Source organism: Temnothorax nylanderi, unplaced genomic scaffold (assembly GCF_030848795.1).
Source record: "Temnothorax nylanderi isolate EJ_2023f unplaced genomic scaffold, tnyl_v1.0 TNYL_tig0237_pilon, whole genome shotgun sequence".
Taxonomy (NCBI): domain Eukaryota; kingdom Metazoa; phylum Arthropoda; class Insecta; order Hymenoptera; family Formicidae; genus Temnothorax; species Temnothorax nylanderi.
In genome coordinates, this window is record NW_027249299.1 from 38,506 (window position 1) to 60,902 (window position 22,397).

At 39.4% G+C, this 22,397-nt stretch overlaps 2 protein-coding genes and 1 pseudogene across 3 annotated transcripts; 1 reads left to right on the forward strand and 2 right to left on the reverse strand.

Annotated features, from left to right (window-relative positions):
• The first annotated feature begins 1,903 nt into the window (after positions 1-1,903).
• On the forward strand, positions 1,904-22,353 carry LOC139779693 (protein big brother). Of its 2 annotated transcripts, XM_071718142.1 has the most exons (4): positions 1,904-2,345; positions 2,615-2,665; positions 12,858-13,049; positions 19,613-22,353. In XM_071718142.1, exons 2-4 carry the CDS (start codon positions 2,630-2,632, stop codon positions 20,024-20,026), a joined length of 642 nt encoding a protein of 213 aa, XP_071574243.1. In that variant the 5' UTR covers positions 1,904-2,345; positions 2,615-2,629; the 3' UTR covers positions 20,027-22,353. The 2 variants fall into 2 exon arrangements, with proteins under 2 accessions (XP_071574243.1, XP_071574242.1); XM_071718141.1 differs by lacking the exons at positions 1,904-2,345; positions 2,615-2,665 and adding an exon at positions 10,798-11,327.
• On the reverse strand, positions 3,798-5,701 carry LOC139779663 (leucine-rich repeat-containing protein 23). The gene is made up of 3 exons (XM_071718089.1): positions 5,297-5,701; positions 5,008-5,179; positions 3,798-4,820 (listed from the first exon to the last, which is right to left on the reverse strand). The coding sequence occupies exons 1-3, from the start codon at positions 5,699-5,701 to the stop codon at positions 4,354-4,356; spliced, it is 1,044 nt and encodes a 347-aa protein (XP_071574190.1). The 3' UTR covers positions 3,798-4,353.
• LOC139779694 (uncharacterized) lies at positions 6,330-16,630 on the reverse strand (annotated as a pseudogene).
• Positions 22,354-22,397: the final 44 nt, after the last annotated feature.

Consider the following 22,397-nt stretch of genomic DNA (forward strand, 5'->3'; position numbering starts at 1 on the left):
AGCATGAACCATTAAATATGTATTGAAATACATGTATGTACAATTAAAATACACGGCGTAAAAGATTAGATAGAAATACGAATTATGCCCATTTCTATCAGTGCAGATTAACTTCAATCTCGCTTTAACTTACTTTTTTTTCTAGTTTTAAAAATTCTAAAAGTAAGTTAAACTGAGATTAAAGTTAATCTACATTGGTAGAAATAATGGACATTGTAACACGGGACGTCCACGATTCCCAGGAACCCGGAGATATTTAAAGAATATGTCACTGTTATCAACTAACAATAAATTTATAAATTTTTTCTGAATTATTCCACTCTTATTGAATTTTTGTCGCTTAATAATTCCATTTTAAAGCGCCGCGATCGAATTAAACGTTTCTTTTTCTTGCTAATAAAAATCTGCAAGGTAAAAGCACGAAGTGCGAGGCAATAGGCTCGTTTATAGAAAATTTTGTAAGCAAAACAAATAATATTTGGGAAACAGGGAATGTTTTATAATTTTGAAGTAATTTTTAACTTGGCGGCGACGGTTCATCGTTTACGATATTCGCGATTACCGCGCTGCGAGGACGATCGCGAAGAAATCTTTCTGTCAAGTAGAGATTATGAGGAATAGAGAAACAAATAAATTTAAAACATTTACGATGAATCACGTGAACGAGCGAATTACGTGGTTTTTTTTTTAACGAAAAACGGAATTGTATTCGTATCACGTATTGGGCGCGCCGCTGCCGCCGCGCAGTCGGGGGAGACATCGAACGCGATTGGCTCGCGAGTCGAGCCCCCGAATCCGGCCAATCACGTTCGGCCGCTCCGAGCCCCCGCGGCCGGCGCGGCGTACGCACCAGGCGCCCAGGCGGCATACCAGGCGCGACCTTTCGTTTGAACGCAACGTACCGTCAAAGTCGACGCGCGGCCGGATCGTTCTTGTCGGCGAGCGGCCTTGCAGCGCTTGTTTCCATCAACGCTCGGAGTACCGTAACCCGCGGAAGTCACTCAGCCATTATCCTTCCGATGAATTTCGCACGTACAGGTAAGAAGTGTGTTCGTGCTCCGCGCGTCCGTCGCCGTGCTTCGTACGTGCTACGTGTTTCGGAACGCGCTCGTTCCTACGATTGGCACTCCTGCTCCTCGTTCCGCGGCCCGCGGGAATAATCCACTGCGCGAGTACGCGACGTACGCGTTCAACATTCGCGAGTGTATCAAAAGTGTTTGTCGGAATAAATGTGTCGCGCGAATCGCTTGCTCGAAACGGAGGCGTCGAGGCGGAGACGTCGAGGCGAAGGTACGTACGGCAATTGTGAACGATCGACTTGCTTTCGTTGTGATATTCGCGGGCGGGCGATAATCGCGGCGCTCGTCCCGTCATATTTCTGGACTCGAATGTAGCATTCGTGCATTTATCTCGATCGTGTCGCGCTTTAAACCGCTGTGCCGGAACTGTGTGATTTATCTCCGCGTCTCTCGCGCAGGGAAAAAGAGGGCTGAGTTATATTGTCGTAAGCGCCCGTGTACGGAGCGCCTTGATACACCGCCCGCGCCCGTTCGTGAATGCTTCATAATCTCGTATATCTCGCGTCGCGTAAGTTAGCGGCCGGCAGTCACGATTTTTCGTCGTGCAAATTAATAATGCGTATTAATAATAATAATAATGCAATTTTACTTTCGTGGTATTTACGAGATTTTTATAATAATAATAATAATTATTTTTATTATTTTATTCTTTTAACTATTTTTTTATTAACTTATTTAATGAAAAAGAAGCTAATTATTTAATTATGTTTCAATTTTATTCTAATTCTTTGTAGTCTATCCATATTTATATGTATATCGATAACTTGAATTTATATTACCTGTTTTTATATTACACAGTAAAGTACTTCCTTCCCCATGGGTACGACCTTGGCGAGGTGGGAAGGCCTAGTACCCCGAGGATGTTACTCAAACAAAACTCTTGTTCTGCTTGGGTAAAAATCCAAAGACGGGGAAGCTAACGTACCCTCGTCCGCCGATTTTATTGAACAAACGAACCGCAGCCGGTTCGTCGCGTTTGCTTCGGGAGTGCCGTACAAGTAATCGGACTAAAGGTCTTGTTCAAAGCCCATTTTAAGAATATTACGGAGTACTTGACGGAATATTCTTCTCATGGACTTTATAAACGGGTGTGCCGTACAGTATCGCGCGAAAGACTTTTATTTAATAATTAGTCCGCGGGCGATTGTAGATTATTATCCGCGAGTGTTTCTCGCGAGTGTCCTGTGAGACGAGGAGGATTCCTGACGTCCTGGGAGGAGGAGGAGGTCTAGGAGAGACATCGGGCCCCGACGGAGCAACCTTGGGGTGAGTATCATCTCTTATCTCTCTACACAATAATTTCTTTTCCATTTATTTAGATTGTTTTATCTTGATAAGTTAGAAATAATTAGAGAAAGAGAAATTACCAAAATTTTTAGAAAAGTTTATTTTTGTAGATATCTTTTTCGAAAAATAGATAATTGTATTGCTAAATATCTTATTGAAAGACATTAGAGACGCGTAACAATTATCTTTTAAAATGTTCATCATTTTGAACGCTTTTTTAATTTGAATCTCATGTTCTTATGTTACAGAATCATCGTAGCTACATGGCTGAGAACCTCCGCCCGTTGCTCATTAAGTCGGTGAGTCAGACATTTTTTTTATTAAGGTAACAAATCTACGATTAATTAAATATAGAGCAAATGTTTCTCAATATATGTTGAATTATGGCAATAAATAAGAGTATAAAAATCGTAGATCTGTTGCCTTAAAATGGTAAAAAACGTATTGTAAATAAAAGAGGACCGTCGATCGGAATCGACAGAGATGGTGGAGGGCCTTTGGCCTCGGATGAAATCAGATAGAAACAGGTCACATATCAGAGGATATTTAAACTAACATTTTTAAATTAAATGTAATATTGTCAAATTAAATATTTTATTATAATATTTTGATAAAACATTTGCACGATTGATTAAATAATTGTAATTAAATTAATGTTAAGCAAAACATTAAAAAATATCTTTCAATAGCTATTATTATTATTACTATTACTATTATTATATTTTACTAACAAAAAATACATTTGTTACAAAGAAAATTTATTTCCTAAGTACAATCGAAAATGAAATGCGAGTATTGAAATGTCCATTTTCAATTTAAATGCAAATATCATAAGAAATAGGCACACACATGACCACAGAAACAGTTTCTAACAATAGTTCTCGATACATAAATTAGATATATTAGTGACTCAATTTATATCCTTATCAATGCAGGTTCATGGGCCCTCCCCGAACAGCAAATAAGCCTTTCCTCTCCTTTGCCTGTGTTGAATCATTTTTTTTCCAGCATGTAAAGTGGATACTTGCAATATCAAAGTCTATTGTTGTTGTTTTTCCGCGATGCCGATTGGTTTTCTCGTTGCGCTTACTTCATGAGTGGTCATCTGTCATTGCATGTTTTGACAGTTGTGTGTATTAAAGGATTAATAGTGTAATACACTAGTAACAATATAAAATATTATACGGTTTCTATTATACTATTAACCTCTTAATACACACAACTGTCAAAATACGCGATGATAGCCGCTCACGAAGTAAGTGTAACGATTTAATAAAAGCTAAATATAGCGCGTCTGTGATGTCTAGTTTATAAAAATTAAGATATCTTAAATTTTTCGACCAACATAAAAATCTTGTAAGTAATTAGCAGTATTGAATTCATAATAATTATAATTTTTTATCGTTTTCGGTATAAAATTCGGTAAACATGTATTAATGCATATACTTTAATTATATAAAAGGATTTTTAAATCTATAAATGGAATATACATATACGAAAAATGTATACGAAATAATGCGCTCGATCGGTACTTTAGCATTCGATTCGGTTGAGCTCTGGCGACAAGAGCAAATAGTATGAATTGTACGCTACTAGATAGCGTCTCGAGTATTTTATTGCAAAAATACTCCAGTAATAATATACATTATTCGTAAATCGAGTTTTGCTGACAACTCACATCGAGTTAAATTAATTTAACTCGCGTACTTTCGATAAAGTTAAATTAAAAAGAAATTAGTTATTTTAGCTAATTAAAACTTGTGAAAGGCTTAATGTAGTCCGAATTAATAATAGAAAACTAGGAAGAGATGTTAATCAAGATTTGTTTAAAAAAATGATTGATCGAGATTTTTAAATATACATATAACGATGCATTTTTAATACATGACGATAATTAACTAAAGAAAGTTGATCCCGGCTCTTTTAAAATCAATAAGATGTGTTTTAGTGAAAATATTCGGTAAAACCTAATCTTCGAATTCGTTCGTCAACGAATCTCTCTCAAATCGAAGTCTTCAAAATTGGATCCGCTCTTCTGCATCTTCTCGAGCAACTCCTTCGCCTCATTCCTCTCTTGATCTAGCACAGGATTCTTATCAATTCTCTTCAGTTTCGGAAGCATTGTCAGAACGATCCGCCTGTATCCCTCCTCTTCTCTCTCTTCCACCTTTTCTCTCAGAAAAGGATTCCTTAGGACGACAAGTGTTTCCAAGTTCGGTAGGCAATCTAGCTTCCTCAGCTCGGAAATCTTCAGGAGCTCGTTATCGCGCAGATTCACGTAGCTTAAGCTACGACACCGCTCGGTGAAACCGTCCAAATTCGCGAGCCTGTTACCTCGCAGGTGTAGCGTCTTCAGATTCACAAGTTCTCCGAGACCTTCGATTTTTTCGATTTGATTTTCGGCCAGAAAGAGCCGCGTCAGATTGGGACAACAGATTTCTGCGAGAGGCAAGAAATTCGAACATTATTCAGGAAAAATCCAGTTTCTTTAGAATCCTTCTCGTTTTACCTATAACGAGTTCTTAAGCTATTGTTTGAGAAGCTCGGCATTTCTCGCTTAGATTTTTATGATCACCTTTGGCAAACGGTTATAATCTCGAAAGATAAATAACTGCCTTTGTCTCGACTTTGCGCGTCTCACCTGCGGTACTGATTAGCGCGTTGCCGCGTAGCTCCAGAGTCCTCAAGCTCACGAGTATCTGAAAGTCGATAGTCACGGTGCGAATATCGTTGTGATTCAACTCCAGACGTTCGAGATTTTTATGACGGATGCCGGACGTGTCTGTCAACTCGTTCCGGTTCAGGGCAAGCTCCTAGATTTTCGAAATCGTCTTACTAGCGCGGATCTGCCGTTATCCATGCACGGAGTTCTCAATGAGTTAAGTAAAAAAGACCCCGCTGAATGAGGGTCAAGAGACGACCTGGATCACCTGCAAATACGGCATCGGTTTTAACTCCGCACTGGTCAGGCGATTTCGATCCGTCCGCAGCGTCTGCAGATACGGCATCGCTTCGAGCGCACGCAGCGCTTCTGAGGTCAATCTGTTACCCGACACGTTCACGTAACGAACGTGTCTGAAGGATAGTATCACGCTGACATCCGTAAGATCTCTGTCCGAGGCGTCCATGCTGAGATAGGCGTATTCGTCCTGCGCGACGCATTTTCCTAAATTGTGAAGACACTCGCCAGCCTCGGAGTGTGTCAACGCGCGTGTATCGTGCTCAGTTTTGTCCAACGAAATCGTTGATTCGTATTCGGGTTGACTCTCTTCGACATAGTCCTTATCTTCAAGCTCCTTTTCAGCATTCTCCTTATCGTAGCTTTCTTCCTCCATTTATTCTTAATTGAATCCATGAGTAAAAATGTATATATATTGAGTTTATTGGAGCCATTTATAGCATTGCAGTAGAAATTTTAATATTTAACATTAATGTGATTAACATTGTTATAATAAATATTAAATATGAATTAGAAAATAAATCAACATTTATCTTGATTATCTATAGCTTGAAATCTATAGCTTAATATTATAATTTATTATTTAATAATATATTATGAGCATATAATTTTCTAATAGCTAGAAATATGTATATAAATCTATGTTTTAATATAAAGGATGCTTACATTACGTCGAAAGATTTCGATATTATTTGCGAGAATCTAGCCTCTTTTCTTGACGTTAATGACGATGCATCAGATAATACGTATCGATCAATACGTATCGATTAGAGTTCCATCAGACAAAAGAAAGACAAAAAAGTGAGATATATCGATACACGATGCAAATTAAATATTATATTCCAATGATTTAAAAATATCGCATGATTTATTTTAAGAAGAATAAAAGTGCAGATTAAATTAGAGATAATGAGAACTGTTATTAATTCAAATGGTTTAACAAATTATTGATCATCTCGCGATTTCGAGACAGTAGGAAAAGGTAAAAAATGCAATTTTGAAAATATTAATGAAAGCATTTATTAGAAGTCCATATACGATAGTTAAATGATTCTGTATCAAGATAGAAAAGACTTGCTGGAGATCAAAGATCGTAATTACGTACACCCTACTCTTCAATTGCACATAAAATACAAAAGACACGTGCATATATGTAAATCGCGAATTATGTAATGGCAAGGGAGCACCCCGTCGAGGTCCCGCGTTTTTAACGAACTCTAACGCATCTAGATTCCTGCCATTGGACCCGTTGATTGTCCTCTGCGACTCGTCGCTTCCGGTGCATGATTTCACGAAGTTTCTTCAGTAGGATGAAATTGTCCCTGAGAATTCGCGCCTGCCGTTCGCGCTCTAACTGCAATCTCTTCGCGTTAAACGAGACATGAGGTCTGCCCTTCGGAGGGTTCACATCTACCGTTGGTCTGGCTGTTTTTACCTGCAAAGCAACACGAATGAGTATAATTGTAAATTCTCGACAACGTTACAGAGCGTGAAACGTCTGGGTCTTTAGGAAAAAAGAACATTTAACCAATTAACTAATTACTTGAGTAAACCTTGAAGTCAAAATTTCTAATATAACTGTCTTTGATATAGCATTATTTAAAATCTCTTAAATTTAACATAAAAATTATACGAACGTAATGCATATAATTATATCGTTTGATGTATGTACCTATAACAAACGATTTTTATAGAAAGTTTTAATCTCGCGCGAGTATATTATTTATTTTATCGCTTTTGATTCGAAGGTTATCTCTACGAAAATATCTTTAGCACTGAGGTTTCCGTTAGATCCTCGGAGCTTTCATCAAGAGCGAGCCTGATGAAAGAAACATCGATCGGTAAAATATTAAACGGAGCCGAATCAAGAGTAACGTTTATAATTCATGAGTGCTCACCCTAGACCGGTGACGCTCGTACGCCCTTCGTTGCCAGGAAGGCTCGTCCTCGTTTCGTATCCTTCCTCGGTTCGACATCCTGCTTACTTGATAATGCTGGTGTGTTTGCAGTATATAGCGCGAGTATCCAAGTTTCTCTGGCAACGGAAACGTCCGCGATATTGATCTTCGCCGCCTTTCCTTTCGACGTGCAAGAAGCGCGCGTACTTAATCGCGAGTGTTTATGCATTGTTACTTTAATTAATAATATCCAGAATATATCGATTTTTAGATTAATACTTATAAAATTTTATGTTTTAAAGTGACGTTTCTGCATGTAGAGAAATTTTTAAATGTAATTAATAATATTTAGATATAACTATCACACATAAAGTGGCGAAAGTGACGAAATTTTTCTAAATATTAGTATTATTTTATATAACAAATTGAATGTAGATAGATATTAATAGATGTCAAGGTTTGCAAATGTAAATTGAATTAAAATTTTTCAATCTGCATATTATAACTATACGATTGTAAGATTTAAACACCGCGTGCTTAATAAAAATTTCTCAATCGAGGCAAGATATACGACCATAATTGTGGATCCTCGAAATTTACGTACCTAAGTTTTTGAAGAAAATGAATAAATCTACATTTATTTTAGATTCCCTAAAGCCTGCGAGTAAAATTGCAAATTACCGAGTTAAAATAAGATTTGAGTGTTAGTTATATCCACACGTGCACATATCTCCGTGTAGAAAAATGGATGAAGAGCTAATCTCTCGAGACGACATAGGAAAACGAACCCGTGCCGAGCCATGTCTCTTTGTACTTCTTGCCCGAGCAAGTATACGCAGCTAACAATATGTCATACGCACGCACGTGCACGCGTGTGCGCCCGTGTGTATCGTGCGTGCACTTCCTCCCTTCGCAGGAGGATACTGCGATTGGCGGAGGCTGCTGGACCAATGGTGCGCGGCAAGGGGCGGAGATTCGCTCATCTCAATCCGGAGACGCGCGTGAAATTTCTCTTTCGACACGCTTAGATATTCATGCGAACGATGCGCGAAAAGAAAACGACGCACGACTTGCGAACTCAACGTTAATCTTATAGTTAATTTTATAATTTTGCAAAAATTTTACAACTCTCCTTTTTTTATGTAAACATAATTACACATTTAAATATTATTAATTATTTTTAAATGTCTACTTACACAAAAATATCCAAGAAGATAAAGAGTTTAGAGAAACTTTTAAAGAAAGAACAGCTTGATGTCGGTATCTAAAAGGAAAAAGAAAAGAACAAAATAACCCTTTCCAGGAATATATTGTTTTGTATTTTGTATGCACGACATTGAGTACTTTCCATTTTTAGTGAAACAAATCGACATAAGTGTCGTTTTGTCTTTGTAACTCATTGAATTCCAAGAAAGATAAAACTGTGCTTACGCGCGCGCGCGTGCTTTGACTTGTGTTACTAACTTGAAAGCACCTACTGTGAAAAGTGAAAGTATAATATTTATTTCTACGACATAAAAGACGGTATTGTAACAAAACGCAAACAATAATGTAAAGTAATAAAACCTTCATGGAACTACCATTCGTGAAAAATTATATGCCATAAATTATAAAAGGAGGAAAAAAAAATGAAAAGCGTGTAATGCGAATTAGTTACAAAAGAAATGTTCTCGTTCTACCTTAAAAGTTAACAATACTTTCAGTCTTGAGACCTTGACTTTTGTTTTCTTATTTTATATTGCATATAATAGAATTGCATTTGTTATGTTCTTATACAGTAGCAAAGATTGCTGCTTATTTCCAGATTGAAAATGTATCTGCGAACTAGAAAGGATAAGTTATATTCCGAGGAAATTTCCGAGAAACCAATATAATGAAAGACCAGCATTAATTTTTTGCGGTTATTCAGTTTTGCGGTCCAACCGATGTTATCTTCTTTTATTGCTTTAAATTTCTTAAAAAGGAAGAGATTTCGTAAAATGCGCTCAGCTACAAAGAACAGTAATAAAACTTATTATGGTCGATGGAATTAATACCGTCGTTTATCTTTCCAATTTTTACAATATGAAAATATTTTATTGAACGCGCATACTTTATATCAAGATTGTGATTAAAATATCTAGACGTCCATTCGTTTGAACGTCATACCAAACGTACGGGAGATGAACGGAACAGTGGGATTAACCGGAGAATCGAAGCTGTAATATCGTTGATGCGCTCAAGAGGAGGAGGGAGGGGGGCAAAAAGGGAGGAAAAAAGGCTAAATGGGTATCCATGACTGGTAACGCCATGAATCGCGCGCTCGCCGGAGGGTCGTTGATCTTAATCGCGCGCGGATCCTCGACAATGATCCTCTCAAATGGATGAGCCCCGCCACTCGAGAGAGAGACGATGAAGATCTCTTCCCTCGAGGGGATACACACGGTGTTATACTATCTAAGCAGGCATCCGGCGACCGAAATGGGCTATCCCCCTTCCCCTCTGTCCGACACGTACTTCCCGTATACCCCTGTGAAGGAATAGCCAGCCAATCCGGATACTATCGTCGATCCCGTTGCAGTATATTGCACTGTAAACCGGCGATGTATCCCTTCGTACCGTCAAGAGCGCGAAAAAAAATTTTATGGCTGTCTTTCGAGGGAACAGCAAAAAATCTCGTACCTATTCTTCTCGGTTAGTTTAGATTCGATTTCTCTCTTACGGAAACGTTTTAGGTACCAATCATTTTTGAAATGAATGGTCCTTGTGACGTAATCTACGGAAATATGAATAGATAACACAGAACGTTACCTTATTTATTTTAACAAAAAAAATCTCGTGTGAATTGCATGGATTTTATTTGTTGGATTGATTTAGAAGAAATTTAGTCGGGCTGATTTATAGCATCGGATTTAAAAGATTATTTTATGATAAAAAAACGTCAGTTTTTCCTTTTAAATAAACTTTTCAGCTTCTTTTTGTGATCCTTGATACATTAATTTGGATCATTATAGAAAGAATATTAAATTATCTAATTAGACCATAAAGTATGGATTATTATTATTTATCTATTTATTGCTTCGTTAATGAAATTTGTACAACTCATATTTATAGTATATCGTCACGAAATCATAATTGTTAAACGAGACAGATAGCAGGGCCGTTGGAATATCGTGTTCAAATATAAATTTAAGATTTCCCTGGCAATCGTAGAGTATCCTAAAATCTTTGCACCACTCGAGCTTTCCCGTTAAAGATGATGTATTTTCGATTTCAACCCCGCCGTTCAAAAGAAAATAAGACTCGTTTCAAAGCACTTTGAAAATAAACGGCTCGCAAGTTGTCGAGTCCGGACAACGGCACTCTTCCGTCCATTTATAAAATCATGAAACCAGATTGCTGGGCACAAGTTCCCTCCTTCTCTCACCCTCGGGGTGCGAGCTGCGAGCTCGCCGCTCCGGGTGTACGATATTCGGCTCCGGAGGGTTGAATCGGGAGCCAGGCAGACTGGCTGACTGGCTAGAGAAGCCGTGATTCAGCGGCTGAAAGAGGGAGAGACCGAGGGCGGTCCAGAGACTCCAGAGGCGTGTCGGGCTCCCGGGAGCGAGCGTGATCCAGCGTGGGGGAACTCCGCGCGCTTTTCGGTGCTCCAGTCTTCACTGAGGCGCCACATCGTGCGTGTCGTTGCTGGCGAGAGTGGTCTTCTCACACTCGTGGATCGAGCGCGGTGAATCGCGCGAAAGAGAATACAAGGCTATTCTTCGTCCCGTCATATAAACTAACACTTTCGGAGTTTTCCTTTTTTCCTCCAAGAGGCGCGATCTCTCGTTTATCCCGATATACGCGGGAGCTAGTATCGGTAGTGACATATAGTCGCGATCAAATCGACCTTCACGAGGAGGAGAGAGAGTGTTGTCCAGGAGGCCCGGTTAACCCGCGGCGACGAAGATGATGCACGCAATGAGCGAGCACGCGGGCGTGGGCGTGCTACCATTCGACGGAATGGGTCTTTACGAACAGCCGCGACCGCCCCGGCTCGTCTTCAAGATGCCGCGCGTGGTCCCCGATCAGAAGACCAAGTTTGAGAGCGACGAGCTGTTCAGAAGGCTGAGTCGCGAGAGCGAGGTGAGTCCGCCACGAAAAGCACCGGCATCGATAAAGATATACGGACACGTGAAAAGAACACCCTCGAATACGTGAAAAGTCGCGTTTGAAAGAAGATTGTGTATTAGAGAATTTAAATTTCTAGGAAATCTATAAATTTCTATATCTATCTGAGAAATCAAGTTATTACGGTAATATTTTTAAGTGGAAACGCACGCAAAAGGTGGGCATTGCGTTACAAGGATGCGTAAAATACGTGCTGGACACGTAAAGCTTATATTACCGTTTTTGAGAGGAAACACTCACGTTGATAATCATGCGGCTAACGTCAAGCGCGCGATACTCTTGGGAGAAAACGCACGAAGAAACAAAAAGTTAAAAGTCATGAATATATCCTAGCTTATTATTGTCGAAGGAACTGATACATTTTCCTTATCTATGTTTGACATACGCGTTACGTCGTGAATATGTTTATAAATACGTGAACTAGTAATACGAATGTTATAACCGGCAATCAAGAGGCACGGTAGTGTCTCGCGCCAAGTATAGCGCAGCGCGAGACCACCGAGCCTCTTTTAAGCCGAGACGATTTTTCAAGAGATTTTATGTAACGGTTCTCAAATTTAATCCTTAAAGACGTTATTTCGGAGACTAACAAGACGATGAAATAAATAATAAGTCGAACAGAGAAGCTTAAGCGACATTTCGTAATTGCATCGTGTAATCACGCTGCTGTATTAGTTCTGCGAGCCAATCGCCTCGTTTTGAAATCGACATTAAGTTCGTTATTTACTATTCGCTGATCAATCCCGGTCGGAAACCTCGAGAAATGTCTTTCGAATTACGTGTCGCAATGCGCAGTGAGAGATGTCGGAACGGCAAAGGATTTCCCGTCGCTCGCCGACCTGGAATACGCGATGCCGTAGGAATGTTGTCCTTTCCTCGAATTTGTCTAACTGTGGATCACCCAAGAGCAGCGAATTAGTATTCCACATTCATTTCGTTTTTAACAAAAATCCGTGAATCATGGAGAAACTTTCGAAGTGGTGGTCGAGAATCCGACACGTTATCTCCACAAATATCGTCAAATTAATTGATTCATTAATTATTGAAACGACAATAAAGAAATATTGAGATTTTTTCTAATGATCTGAAAGTGGTAAACTTTTATTTGATAATTGTTAGGAAATTGTTAGAAAATATTGAGCGATATTTATCGTTGAAAAATTATATCGTTTGATCTGCGTTCGCGACAGTTACGATGCTGCAATCGATTTTTCGCATTTTAATTTTGCAAAATTACTTACGATTAGTCCAGAGAATAAAATACTAATAATATATTGTATTATTAGATCTACTATATGAAATCTAATAATAAATCTAAAAAAGTTACATACGCAAATTAAATGCATATCTTTTAAAATTCGAATTAATTTGCTTTAATTAATGCATCTTGATAACTGTTTTGCACTCGTTATCCTTGGATGAAAATTTCCATGCATCAACATGTACATTGCTATTAACAGCGATATTTCTGCTTTTTTTTTATAGGTGAGATACACTGGTTACAGAGACCGGCCGCTCGAAGAACGTCAAGTACGTTTCCAAAATGGCTGTCGGGAAGGCCACACGGAGATCGCGTTTGCGGCGACGGGCACCAACCTCCAGCTTGTTTTCGGCAACGCATCTGGGAACTATCCCGTCGATCCCAACGACTGCGATTTCGACAAGGAACACGGGAAGGTAAGTGGGCATCGCTTTTTTTAAAAATTATCTTAATTATCGTGGACCTTATCCTGATTATCATCCCGATGGACCTGCACGAGCGATTTTCTATCCTTCGCTCTCGCCATTACAACCTAAAACTCCATCTTAAATACCATCATGTTATAAAAATTTATGCAGAAATTAATTAAATTAAAGAAATAGAATTTACATTGCGCGAAAGTCTATAGAAAAGAAATTTCTTAAAAAATGTCGGTTTTAAACTTAAAAATCCGAGAATTTTAGAACGGCCGCGGCGTATTAATTTTTAATGATCCCAGTGGCTTCGGAGATCGGATTATTTTTTCGCGCAAAATTTATAAGTATTCCGCAATATCGCGCAAACTGGGAAAAGGACAGATTCCCTCCGTTGAGTCGTCTAAGCGGGAGGCTTAGACCCCGACCGCTCGAATCTCGAAACGGTGGTTCCCGAATACGATTGTGTGGTCGTAATTGGTTCGTACTATGGGCAAATTAGGGACCGTTAGGCATAGACGTTGCGCAAGTTTTCGGGTCCATAATTTAGTATCCGTCAGTATCCGGCCGCCACTTCTCGAACAATGCTACCGACGTGTCACCCCCGCATCCGGTCTCTAGAAATTCCGGGTCTCTCCGCGGGAGTTCGGTCTCCCGTTGGAGCGAGAGAAACTGGCCCAATTTATCTTTGTGTCGTGCGAACGAATTTGTAACCCTGAAACGTACGATTAAGCTCAAAAGTCAGAGATCGAAGGGCGATTTAAACGCAATATAACGCAATATGCAGCGCAATTAGAATAACCGCATGGAAAAACAGCTTAAGTAGAGAAACGTTGATTCCAAATAATGGATCCAAAATTTATCGAAAGTTTGGATCATCCTAATTTTAAGGCTGCAAAAGCTCGATGAGCTTTCCCTTTAGGTCGTCAACTATAGCAATCTTGTACGCCGGCGCCGCGGCCGACGCCTCTCGGCGTCGCGTCGCCATCGCGATCGATAGCGTCGCGACGCCATTTTGCAAAGTGCGCGCGCTGGTCTTTTCGCGGATGTCTGGAAACTTCCAGATTATTCAGTCGCTATCTTTTTTATCGTAATTTTTGCAAGTCTACATCCTATTTTTGAAGAAACAGTCAATTTATTATTTTATATATTTCATAAGTTTATAATTTCCATGCAATCCGTATTGTAACACATGAGAGACATTCTAGAGATGAATTTCCTGATTCATTCACGGTTGATTTTTTCTTAACAAAGTTTTCGTACGTGATCTTTTTTCAAAACTTCTACACTTTTATATAAATTCTACACTTCTGTATAAATATTCAGGTAACATTAAATATTGAATTAAAATTCTGTTAAAGTGATTTAATTTCTGTTAAATTTACAATTAAATAGGAAGTAAAAGAGATCTTCTTATCTATTCGCATTTTTGAAGATTAATTATTTATCATCGTATCACAGATCGAGAGAATAAAATCAATCTCGTACTTCCGGCTCGAATATCCTTCGGAAAAAAAATTGAGGGTCGTCCTTTTGCGTCACTTTGTTACAACTCATATAGATAGACGACAGAAAACTAAAAGTGCCGTGTTAGTGGGCACCAGTGGGCAATTAGCGTTCTAGAAATCCGTTAAACGCCGCCAGATGCCTCGAAGCTGTCTCAGCCAGTTACACAGTATAATGGCTCGTAAATCTCTCGGTTTCTCGCAATGGTCAAACGAAAAATCCTAATAACCTGCTGAATTTTCGTAGTTTCCTTGTTTTTTCCCAGATTTTTTAGATCTGTGTAAGCGTTAGGGAATATTTCTTTCTATAGTTTATCCACACGGATAAAATATTATCGAAAGAATTTGATTTTCCTAAAATTTAAATTCTCACAGAATCATCTCCGCGATTTTTATTTTCTCAGAATTTTTATCATTTTTCAAACTATATATGTGATATAATACGAATTTAATTAATAATTGAAACAAATATTTAGACTAAAAATCAGTATTATTATAGTATTGAAAATATTTCATGTTAATTATCCTGTTAAAAAAACGCAACCGATATCTTTGTTTATCATTTACTATTACGTTATTTATGACTCCAAAAAATTTCCTGAACATTTCTACGGCATCTTTCGTGTCGGGTGTCCTTTTGCAAAAGAGACGAAATTGAACGGAAGCGATTCATTAGATCCTGTGCACGGAGCACGGGCACGCTGTGTTTACGGGACGACCCGCGGCCTCCTTTTTGTTTTAATCGACAATGAGCGAAGGAATAAAGAGTGGCGCGCGACCACACGTGCCCGCGTGCATTGTGCCCACCGACATGCCCCGTCGGGCGACGCCGACGTAATAATTAAAGGGAGAGATTTTATTCGCTATCAAGATAAACGCGCGATAGAGAGAGCGCGTGCGGTGCCCGATAATGACGAAGCTTTTAACCCTTTGCTCATCGAGCAGAAAAAAAAAGAGAAAAAGGGTGCTGATTCGCGCAATAATAAAGCTACGAAGATTTATTAAGATATAAATCTTAGCGTTAAATTGAAAAATAAATATTAACAGCATCGCGATATTATCTTTGATCGCTCAGTGTTGATTCCAAAATTGCTTTCCAAGATAGAAGAATAACTTTGGGAAATTTAAGGGAAAAGATAGCTCAACATTTATATAAAAAAAATTAAACTGAAGAAAAACGAAGGAAAATTTGATTGAAATTACGAGGAGTATTGTGAGGAAAGGTAAATTTTACGGAATCTCGAAAACTCAAAAGATCTTTTGAGAAATCTTTTATATACCCTAAGGTCAAGGTGGTGCAACAATTGTGCGTACCCTTTAAATCACAGCGGGCCCTTCTTCGCCCAGGCACTGCCTTAATTACAAAATTTATAGTTCGGAAATGATCCTGAAGGCACACACACGCATCCTGTGCACATCCTGCTCGTAAAAGTTAAACGTACAGAACTGGACCTGAACGAGAGACAAAGGATGATGCGCCATACTGACCGTATGCCCCTCGCACGTCGTCCTTTTTGCCGGAACACCGTTGACGAATGTTCCGGGGTATTCACGGACCTCGGTGTAGTGGACCCGGCGCAAAAAGGCGCTGTCGGCGACGCCCATCGAGAAACAAAAGGACTGGTGAAATAGCCGGTCGTTTGTTTCGGGGCATTTAGGTGTTCTTCGTCCGCCCTTCCCGCCGATTTTTCACCCCTTTTCTCGCAGTGCCGCTCGTCTCTTTCTTTTTTTTCCGCACTCTTGTTTTTTTTCCGCTAATGCAAATCAGAAAGGGTTACAGCGTGGCGGCGCGTTACAGTTTAAATATCGCCTATTATAACGACTATTATGCGACGATAATGATTGTCACGCCCGTGTGCAGGAGAAAAACAAATGTTTCCAACTGTTCTTTCCTCGTGAGAACGGCGATGACTAATGACGATGTTGTATGTCGCGTCCACTTCTCTCCTCGCCGATCCTCGTCGTGACGACTTTTTGCGCGTTTCTTTGCCGCTCGGAATATATACATGTCCCGCCGATTCGTTTCGTGATGTCAGAGATGCAAGGCGAAGATATCATCGTGATTACGAAAGCGAGTATGGAAACGTGCCGTTGCTCCGATCTGAAACGATAAAGCACACGATTTTCAAGGAAACAATCGTAATACCTTTTTTGTCGATTGCAGTTTAATTGTTCGAAGAATAGTCGTGAGAATTTTAATAAAATAGATGTTTCTTTCATCATAATTTTTATCATAAGTAATGCTGTAATTTTATTATGAGTAAAATAAACGTTTATAAGTTTCATTATTTAAAATAGGAAGGTTACATAAAATTGCGATCTCATTTCAAAACAGTATATGCATGTATAGAGTTCGCAATGTTCTTACGAGGAAACGGTAAAGGACACGTGTGTTATGAATATTCTTGCGTCGAAAGGCCCGACGTATTTTCCTGTTTGTGTTTCATACTTATGTATGTTAATATGCGCACCGCGTAAGACTTAACGCATAATGATCCCGCCTTGCCTTATCTGGAGGCATTAATATGCATAAGATTGCGCGAAAGAGGAACTTTCTGCCTCGAGCAGGAATTGCTCTTATCGCCTCGCGTTTGCCGCGAGATTAGAACCGCCTTGCAATTCATTCTGGATGTAGAGGCACGCAAAAAAAATTGATTTGAATGCAAATTAATTCGTTATAAACTGTTTTTTTAGTCTGAACATAAACAATTGCTCTGCTCGCGATACGTAGAAAAATGAGTTTTTCGAAAAACTGAAATCTGGGACTCGAGTCTTTTGAGAGCAGAGGCCGCGAGCGATTCGATTACGGAAAACGTTTAAGACCCCGTCACCCCGCGTGGTCGCACCCCGTGGTTCGATTATTACTGCATAAAAATACACCCCGCGGCGCATTGTCGGCGACGCAGCTGTAAGCGCTGTGCGAAAGAATGTAACGAGATGTAACGTCGATTTACCACCGCCGGGCCATTCGTCCATTCGTTCGTTCGTTCGCGCGCGTGAATCTCATGCCGAATTAATTGTGTTATAAATAGAGTCTATAGCTGTCAATGTGCTAACAAAAATTCAGCACTTTAGTGACTTGACAAAAAAAATAATAGTATTATAAAATATAAAACTTTCTCTCATTCGTAAATCTTATTCTATACAAGAAAAGTATAATTGTATTTGAAAAAATGCTGTATACAAATTATTATTTTTATTATGTTATGTTATTATGTTATAAATCAAATAATTATACTATGTATCAATAACAGAAATATGATATAATATGACATATTAGGTATCTATATATTTATATATCTGCATGTGTGATATAAATTTCTACATATCTCTATAATGTCATTTATCATCAATGTTATAATTATTGAATTACGCATTTAAAACCATTGATTGTAAAATCGAGAAGGAGATAATTACACACTAGATCGTTTAGATCTTTGACTCATTTCGTTGATTGCGTGTCGTTGTTCGTTACGTCGGGATCACACATATACGGTCTCGACCGGTTTTCCCCGAGCGTTCTTGACCTCGTAATAATATCTGGTCTCCGCGGCGGGACCGGAAGTCGGGTCGTTTGCCAGAAAATAAAATAACACCGTGTTGCATCGTCGGCGCAGAACCCGGTAATCGTTAGCTTTTCGAGAGCCTCCCATTAGGCTTTACTCGGAAAACACCGCCTAGCAATAATCTCGGATTAATTAGTAGACATAAATAAAGCCAAGAAAATAACAGATACACTCAGAAGATCGAAATCGTATAATGTCAAGATCTCTACAATTTTATGTTCTTACAATTTCTCTCAACGAGTCAAAATAATATTGCGCGGCGAGTTTTTATGATGAGGATCGTGCAAATCGCCATCGACATGGGAGTTACTTCTGCTCGTAATTGACTTCTCACGAGGAATGTAGCCTCGCCTCTCTCAATCTCATTTCTTCCTTCATTTCGAGATAGACCGCGAGGCCTCCGCGTACCTTCCAATCTGCGTAATCGTTCTCCGGAAATAAGGAACGTTCGCCGTTGTCGAACACGGAGGAGAAGAGGTCCGAAAGGCGGACGAAAGAACGGAGGGGCAGGGGGGCGCATGATTGAAACTTGCGGGTCGTGGAGCACGTAATGGAACCCTCCTACAACCCACGCCGACGGCGTGGATCTCGCAAAAAGGAAGATCGAGGGTTGCCGCGAGCGAAACGAGCGGCCCGGCCGATGACGGCTTTGAGAGGAGATCGACGCGCCTCGTCATTTTCTCCTGTAGATTTCGAGGAAGAGCAACGGCGTTCGAATTAGCAATATCGTTCCGTCACGACGAAAATATTTATTTCAAAAAATCAATATCGTTTTAATTATCATTAATTTATAGTGGCGAGAAGTACTGAAATTAATTAGCTATTAGATATGACATTACGCCATTGAGATAGCTACTAATTATTTTAATTAGCATAATACACGCGATAGCATATCGTGACATTCTCCAAAATAACGAGTCGCTGGTCAAATTTTAATGACATATAATAATTGAAAATAATTTTCGAAATTATTAAATCGCTTTGAGTTTAATAAGATGAATTAAAGCCCTTTCGAATCATTTCGATTCTGACATATATTGTAATATTGTAATGGACAATTTTATTGCAATCTATGATATTATACATTTTGAGAGAAGAGGAAATAATGTATTAATAACTAGTGATGGACGAATCTTATCATTATGCAAGATCTATCATCAAATATATCATAGATTTCTTTCTACTTGCGATAAGAACTGGAAACTGAAGGACTTATTAATCTGCTACCTATTTCAATATTGGAAAATATATCCGGATCTCGCTCCTATATTTCCACGCAATTAATCCTATATCCAACAAAAGATGTTCAACGATTTGACCTCAAGGTTTACCCGAAGTCTCTCCAACGTCGAAACCTCATCAAGCTCTCCACCGATCCATGAGACCCTGAGACCATCCAACAGCATCCCGACTGTCCATCAGAACTCACGATATCAAAGTTCGATGCCCGTGACATTAGTAATTACTACGTTTCGCCTCGACGACGATGTTCCAGGTACACTTACGGTCGCACTTGATCATGAACGGCGTGTGCGTGAGGTGGCGGGGTTGGATTGACCTGGACCGACTGGACGGCGTCGGTTGCCTCGAGTACGACGAGGAGCATGCCGCCGAAGAGGACGCGCTGCTGCGCGACCAGCTCGAGCGCTACAACCAGCGATTGCGCGATTTCGAGGAGAAGCAGCGGACCTACCGGGGTGGTCCGGCATCGGCCGCGCAGCCGCCACATCTCAATCATCACTATCACCACGACACGCACCACGCGTCCAGCCACCACCATCACCATCACGGCCACCACAGCCGGCACGTGGGTGGCGCGGGCGCCACGGGTGCCACCGCGACCGGCATCGAGCCCCACTTGCCGCACCGCCAGGATCCCGAGATGGAGGTGCGACTACGGGCCTACTGAGGCTCGCGTAGATCCTCCGACTATCCCCGATGATGGTAAACGACGATGAGTCTCTTGACGATAAATCTCTTTTGGTCTCGGTCTCTTGAAGTGACGCCGTCATAATAACGCGAAACGGGATTGCGGCTTGATGAGGAACGATACCGATGTCGATACCGATGCCAGTTTCTTCGCCTGTTCTGCGACGGGCGTGTCGCGTTCTGATCTGTAACGAAAAAATTACTAGTCAAATTCGAGTGATATAATTATTAAAAGTAATTTTCGTTATAGTTCTCGCTGCAACAAATTCGGAAATGCGAATTATCTCCAATATCGTTATCGTTGCCGGATTTTATGATACGCGAGCTTTACTCTGAGGACGTATCGGCAAGTTTTCAGAAACCTATGTGGTGTTTCCTTCTTCTTTGGTATTGTAGATTCGCATTTTACAGCGTGTTTTTAACAACGATCGTGTTAACACAATGATAACCGGTTTTCATTGAAGCCCGCGGTTAATTTCAAGTATATTTATATATAAATACACGATATTACCGTCTCGCGGAGGGCAAAGGGGATTTCGCTTCCTGCTGTCGAAATCGATTTTTACGGTGTCGCCGAGAAAGTAGGACCCTAAAATCCCCTCTTGCGCAAAAGGAAAATTATTCAGCACCACGTGAAACGTTACGGGATGCCCCATAAATTCGATTTGTGTGGACCCGAGAGTTTCCGTCGGCCGATATTATTTATTTAATCGTTCGTCGAGACGAGATACGAGTAAACTGTCGCCTATACAATGACTTTCCTGCGTGCGATTTTCGTGAATTTCCTGTAAAACGTTATTATACGTTTATAACTTTACGAAGTTATATATAAATATACTTAAAATTAACCTATAGTTATACCAAAAACAATTGGTATATACATATATATATATAACTATAGATTTATATAATATATTTTTATATAAAGCTATATAGTTATATATTCCTGTATTATGCTATATAATTACGTTTTGCGTACAACTATATTTAACGTAATTCGAGTCCGATTCTTTCTGACGTTTTCACCGTGTTTGGTGAAAACCAGAAATATCGTATCTGAAAACGACTTTAAATCGTCATAATAGTTATCGAATGTTCCATTCATGTTAAGTTCCAAAATAAAGGAGGTTTTTTTCGAAGGCGCGGATTATTTTGCAATGATAAAATAATACGCGTCTGATCTGCCAAATGATCGCTTGAAGATTAAAGCGCTCGTAACGCATACATTTTACATTTTAATCCTGCAAATTTTCAGGTCGCGTGATGTTATTCAACAAGTACCGATTATTTTAGACAGCGTTATCTTGAGATTCAATTTAACGTAATTTTTATATTTTATCATGGAACAACAATAACGGTATTGGTTAACACTGTTGCAGAACAGGCACTTTCGCATCAGACAGCGTAATTTATTTGGCGTATCTTTGAGAACACGTTTTACACAATACTCGCTTTTTTAATGATCTTAATATCTTTGAGCATTTTTAGAAAGAATACAAATACATCTACCAATTTATCTTTTCATGCAAATATATTAATCTTCTTTTCTCTAATTTAGCATGCGGTAGACATTACTGATTCTTAAATTTTAATTGGCATATAATGATTCTCTTGAAGAGATAGAAATAATATCTCGTGACTGCTGGACAAAGAAGAAAATCAATTTCCAAATTATGCGATCGTCAAAAAGGTATCGTGTATCTTCAATCGTCTTCCATAGCGAAAAGACGAGATTGCCCGGGTTTGCTTTAGCTCGTGTGAGAAGACGATCGTCGCGAATTTCGCGTCTAATCGCAGAGGCATAGCGACCCGTAATGATTATACCATCGAATGAACGACGGCTCGCCAGTGATGAAATACGTGAATCACGATGATTCCCGAGCGTTCGACTAACGAGCACGATGAATCATCTTTCGATCGTTGCGTCTGCTTACGTTTCACGTTTAAGTTGGGTACGTGATTGTCGTAAAGAGGAAAACTTTTTGTTACATTGTACATATTTGTAAAGAGTTTATAAATTAAAGATATCATTTGCGTCGCATTCTCCGCCTGTTTCGACCTGTCCCTTCGCTTACACCGAAATATCCTGTGTAATCGTGAAAAATATGTTAAGATTACTGAGTGATACGTACATAGATTATACGCATTTCCTTCGGTCACGTCAGTAGATGTTAATTTACCCGTCGGATTTTACCGTATTAAGTGATACGGAGTAATCGCCATAATTCTAATTGTTCCATTATTCTAGGAATTCGCACTATGTATTATAAGTAATACAAATAATACCAAGAAGATTTCTAAAGACCAGTACCGTTTAATCTATTCCCGTATTTTTCTTTTAACTTAATATT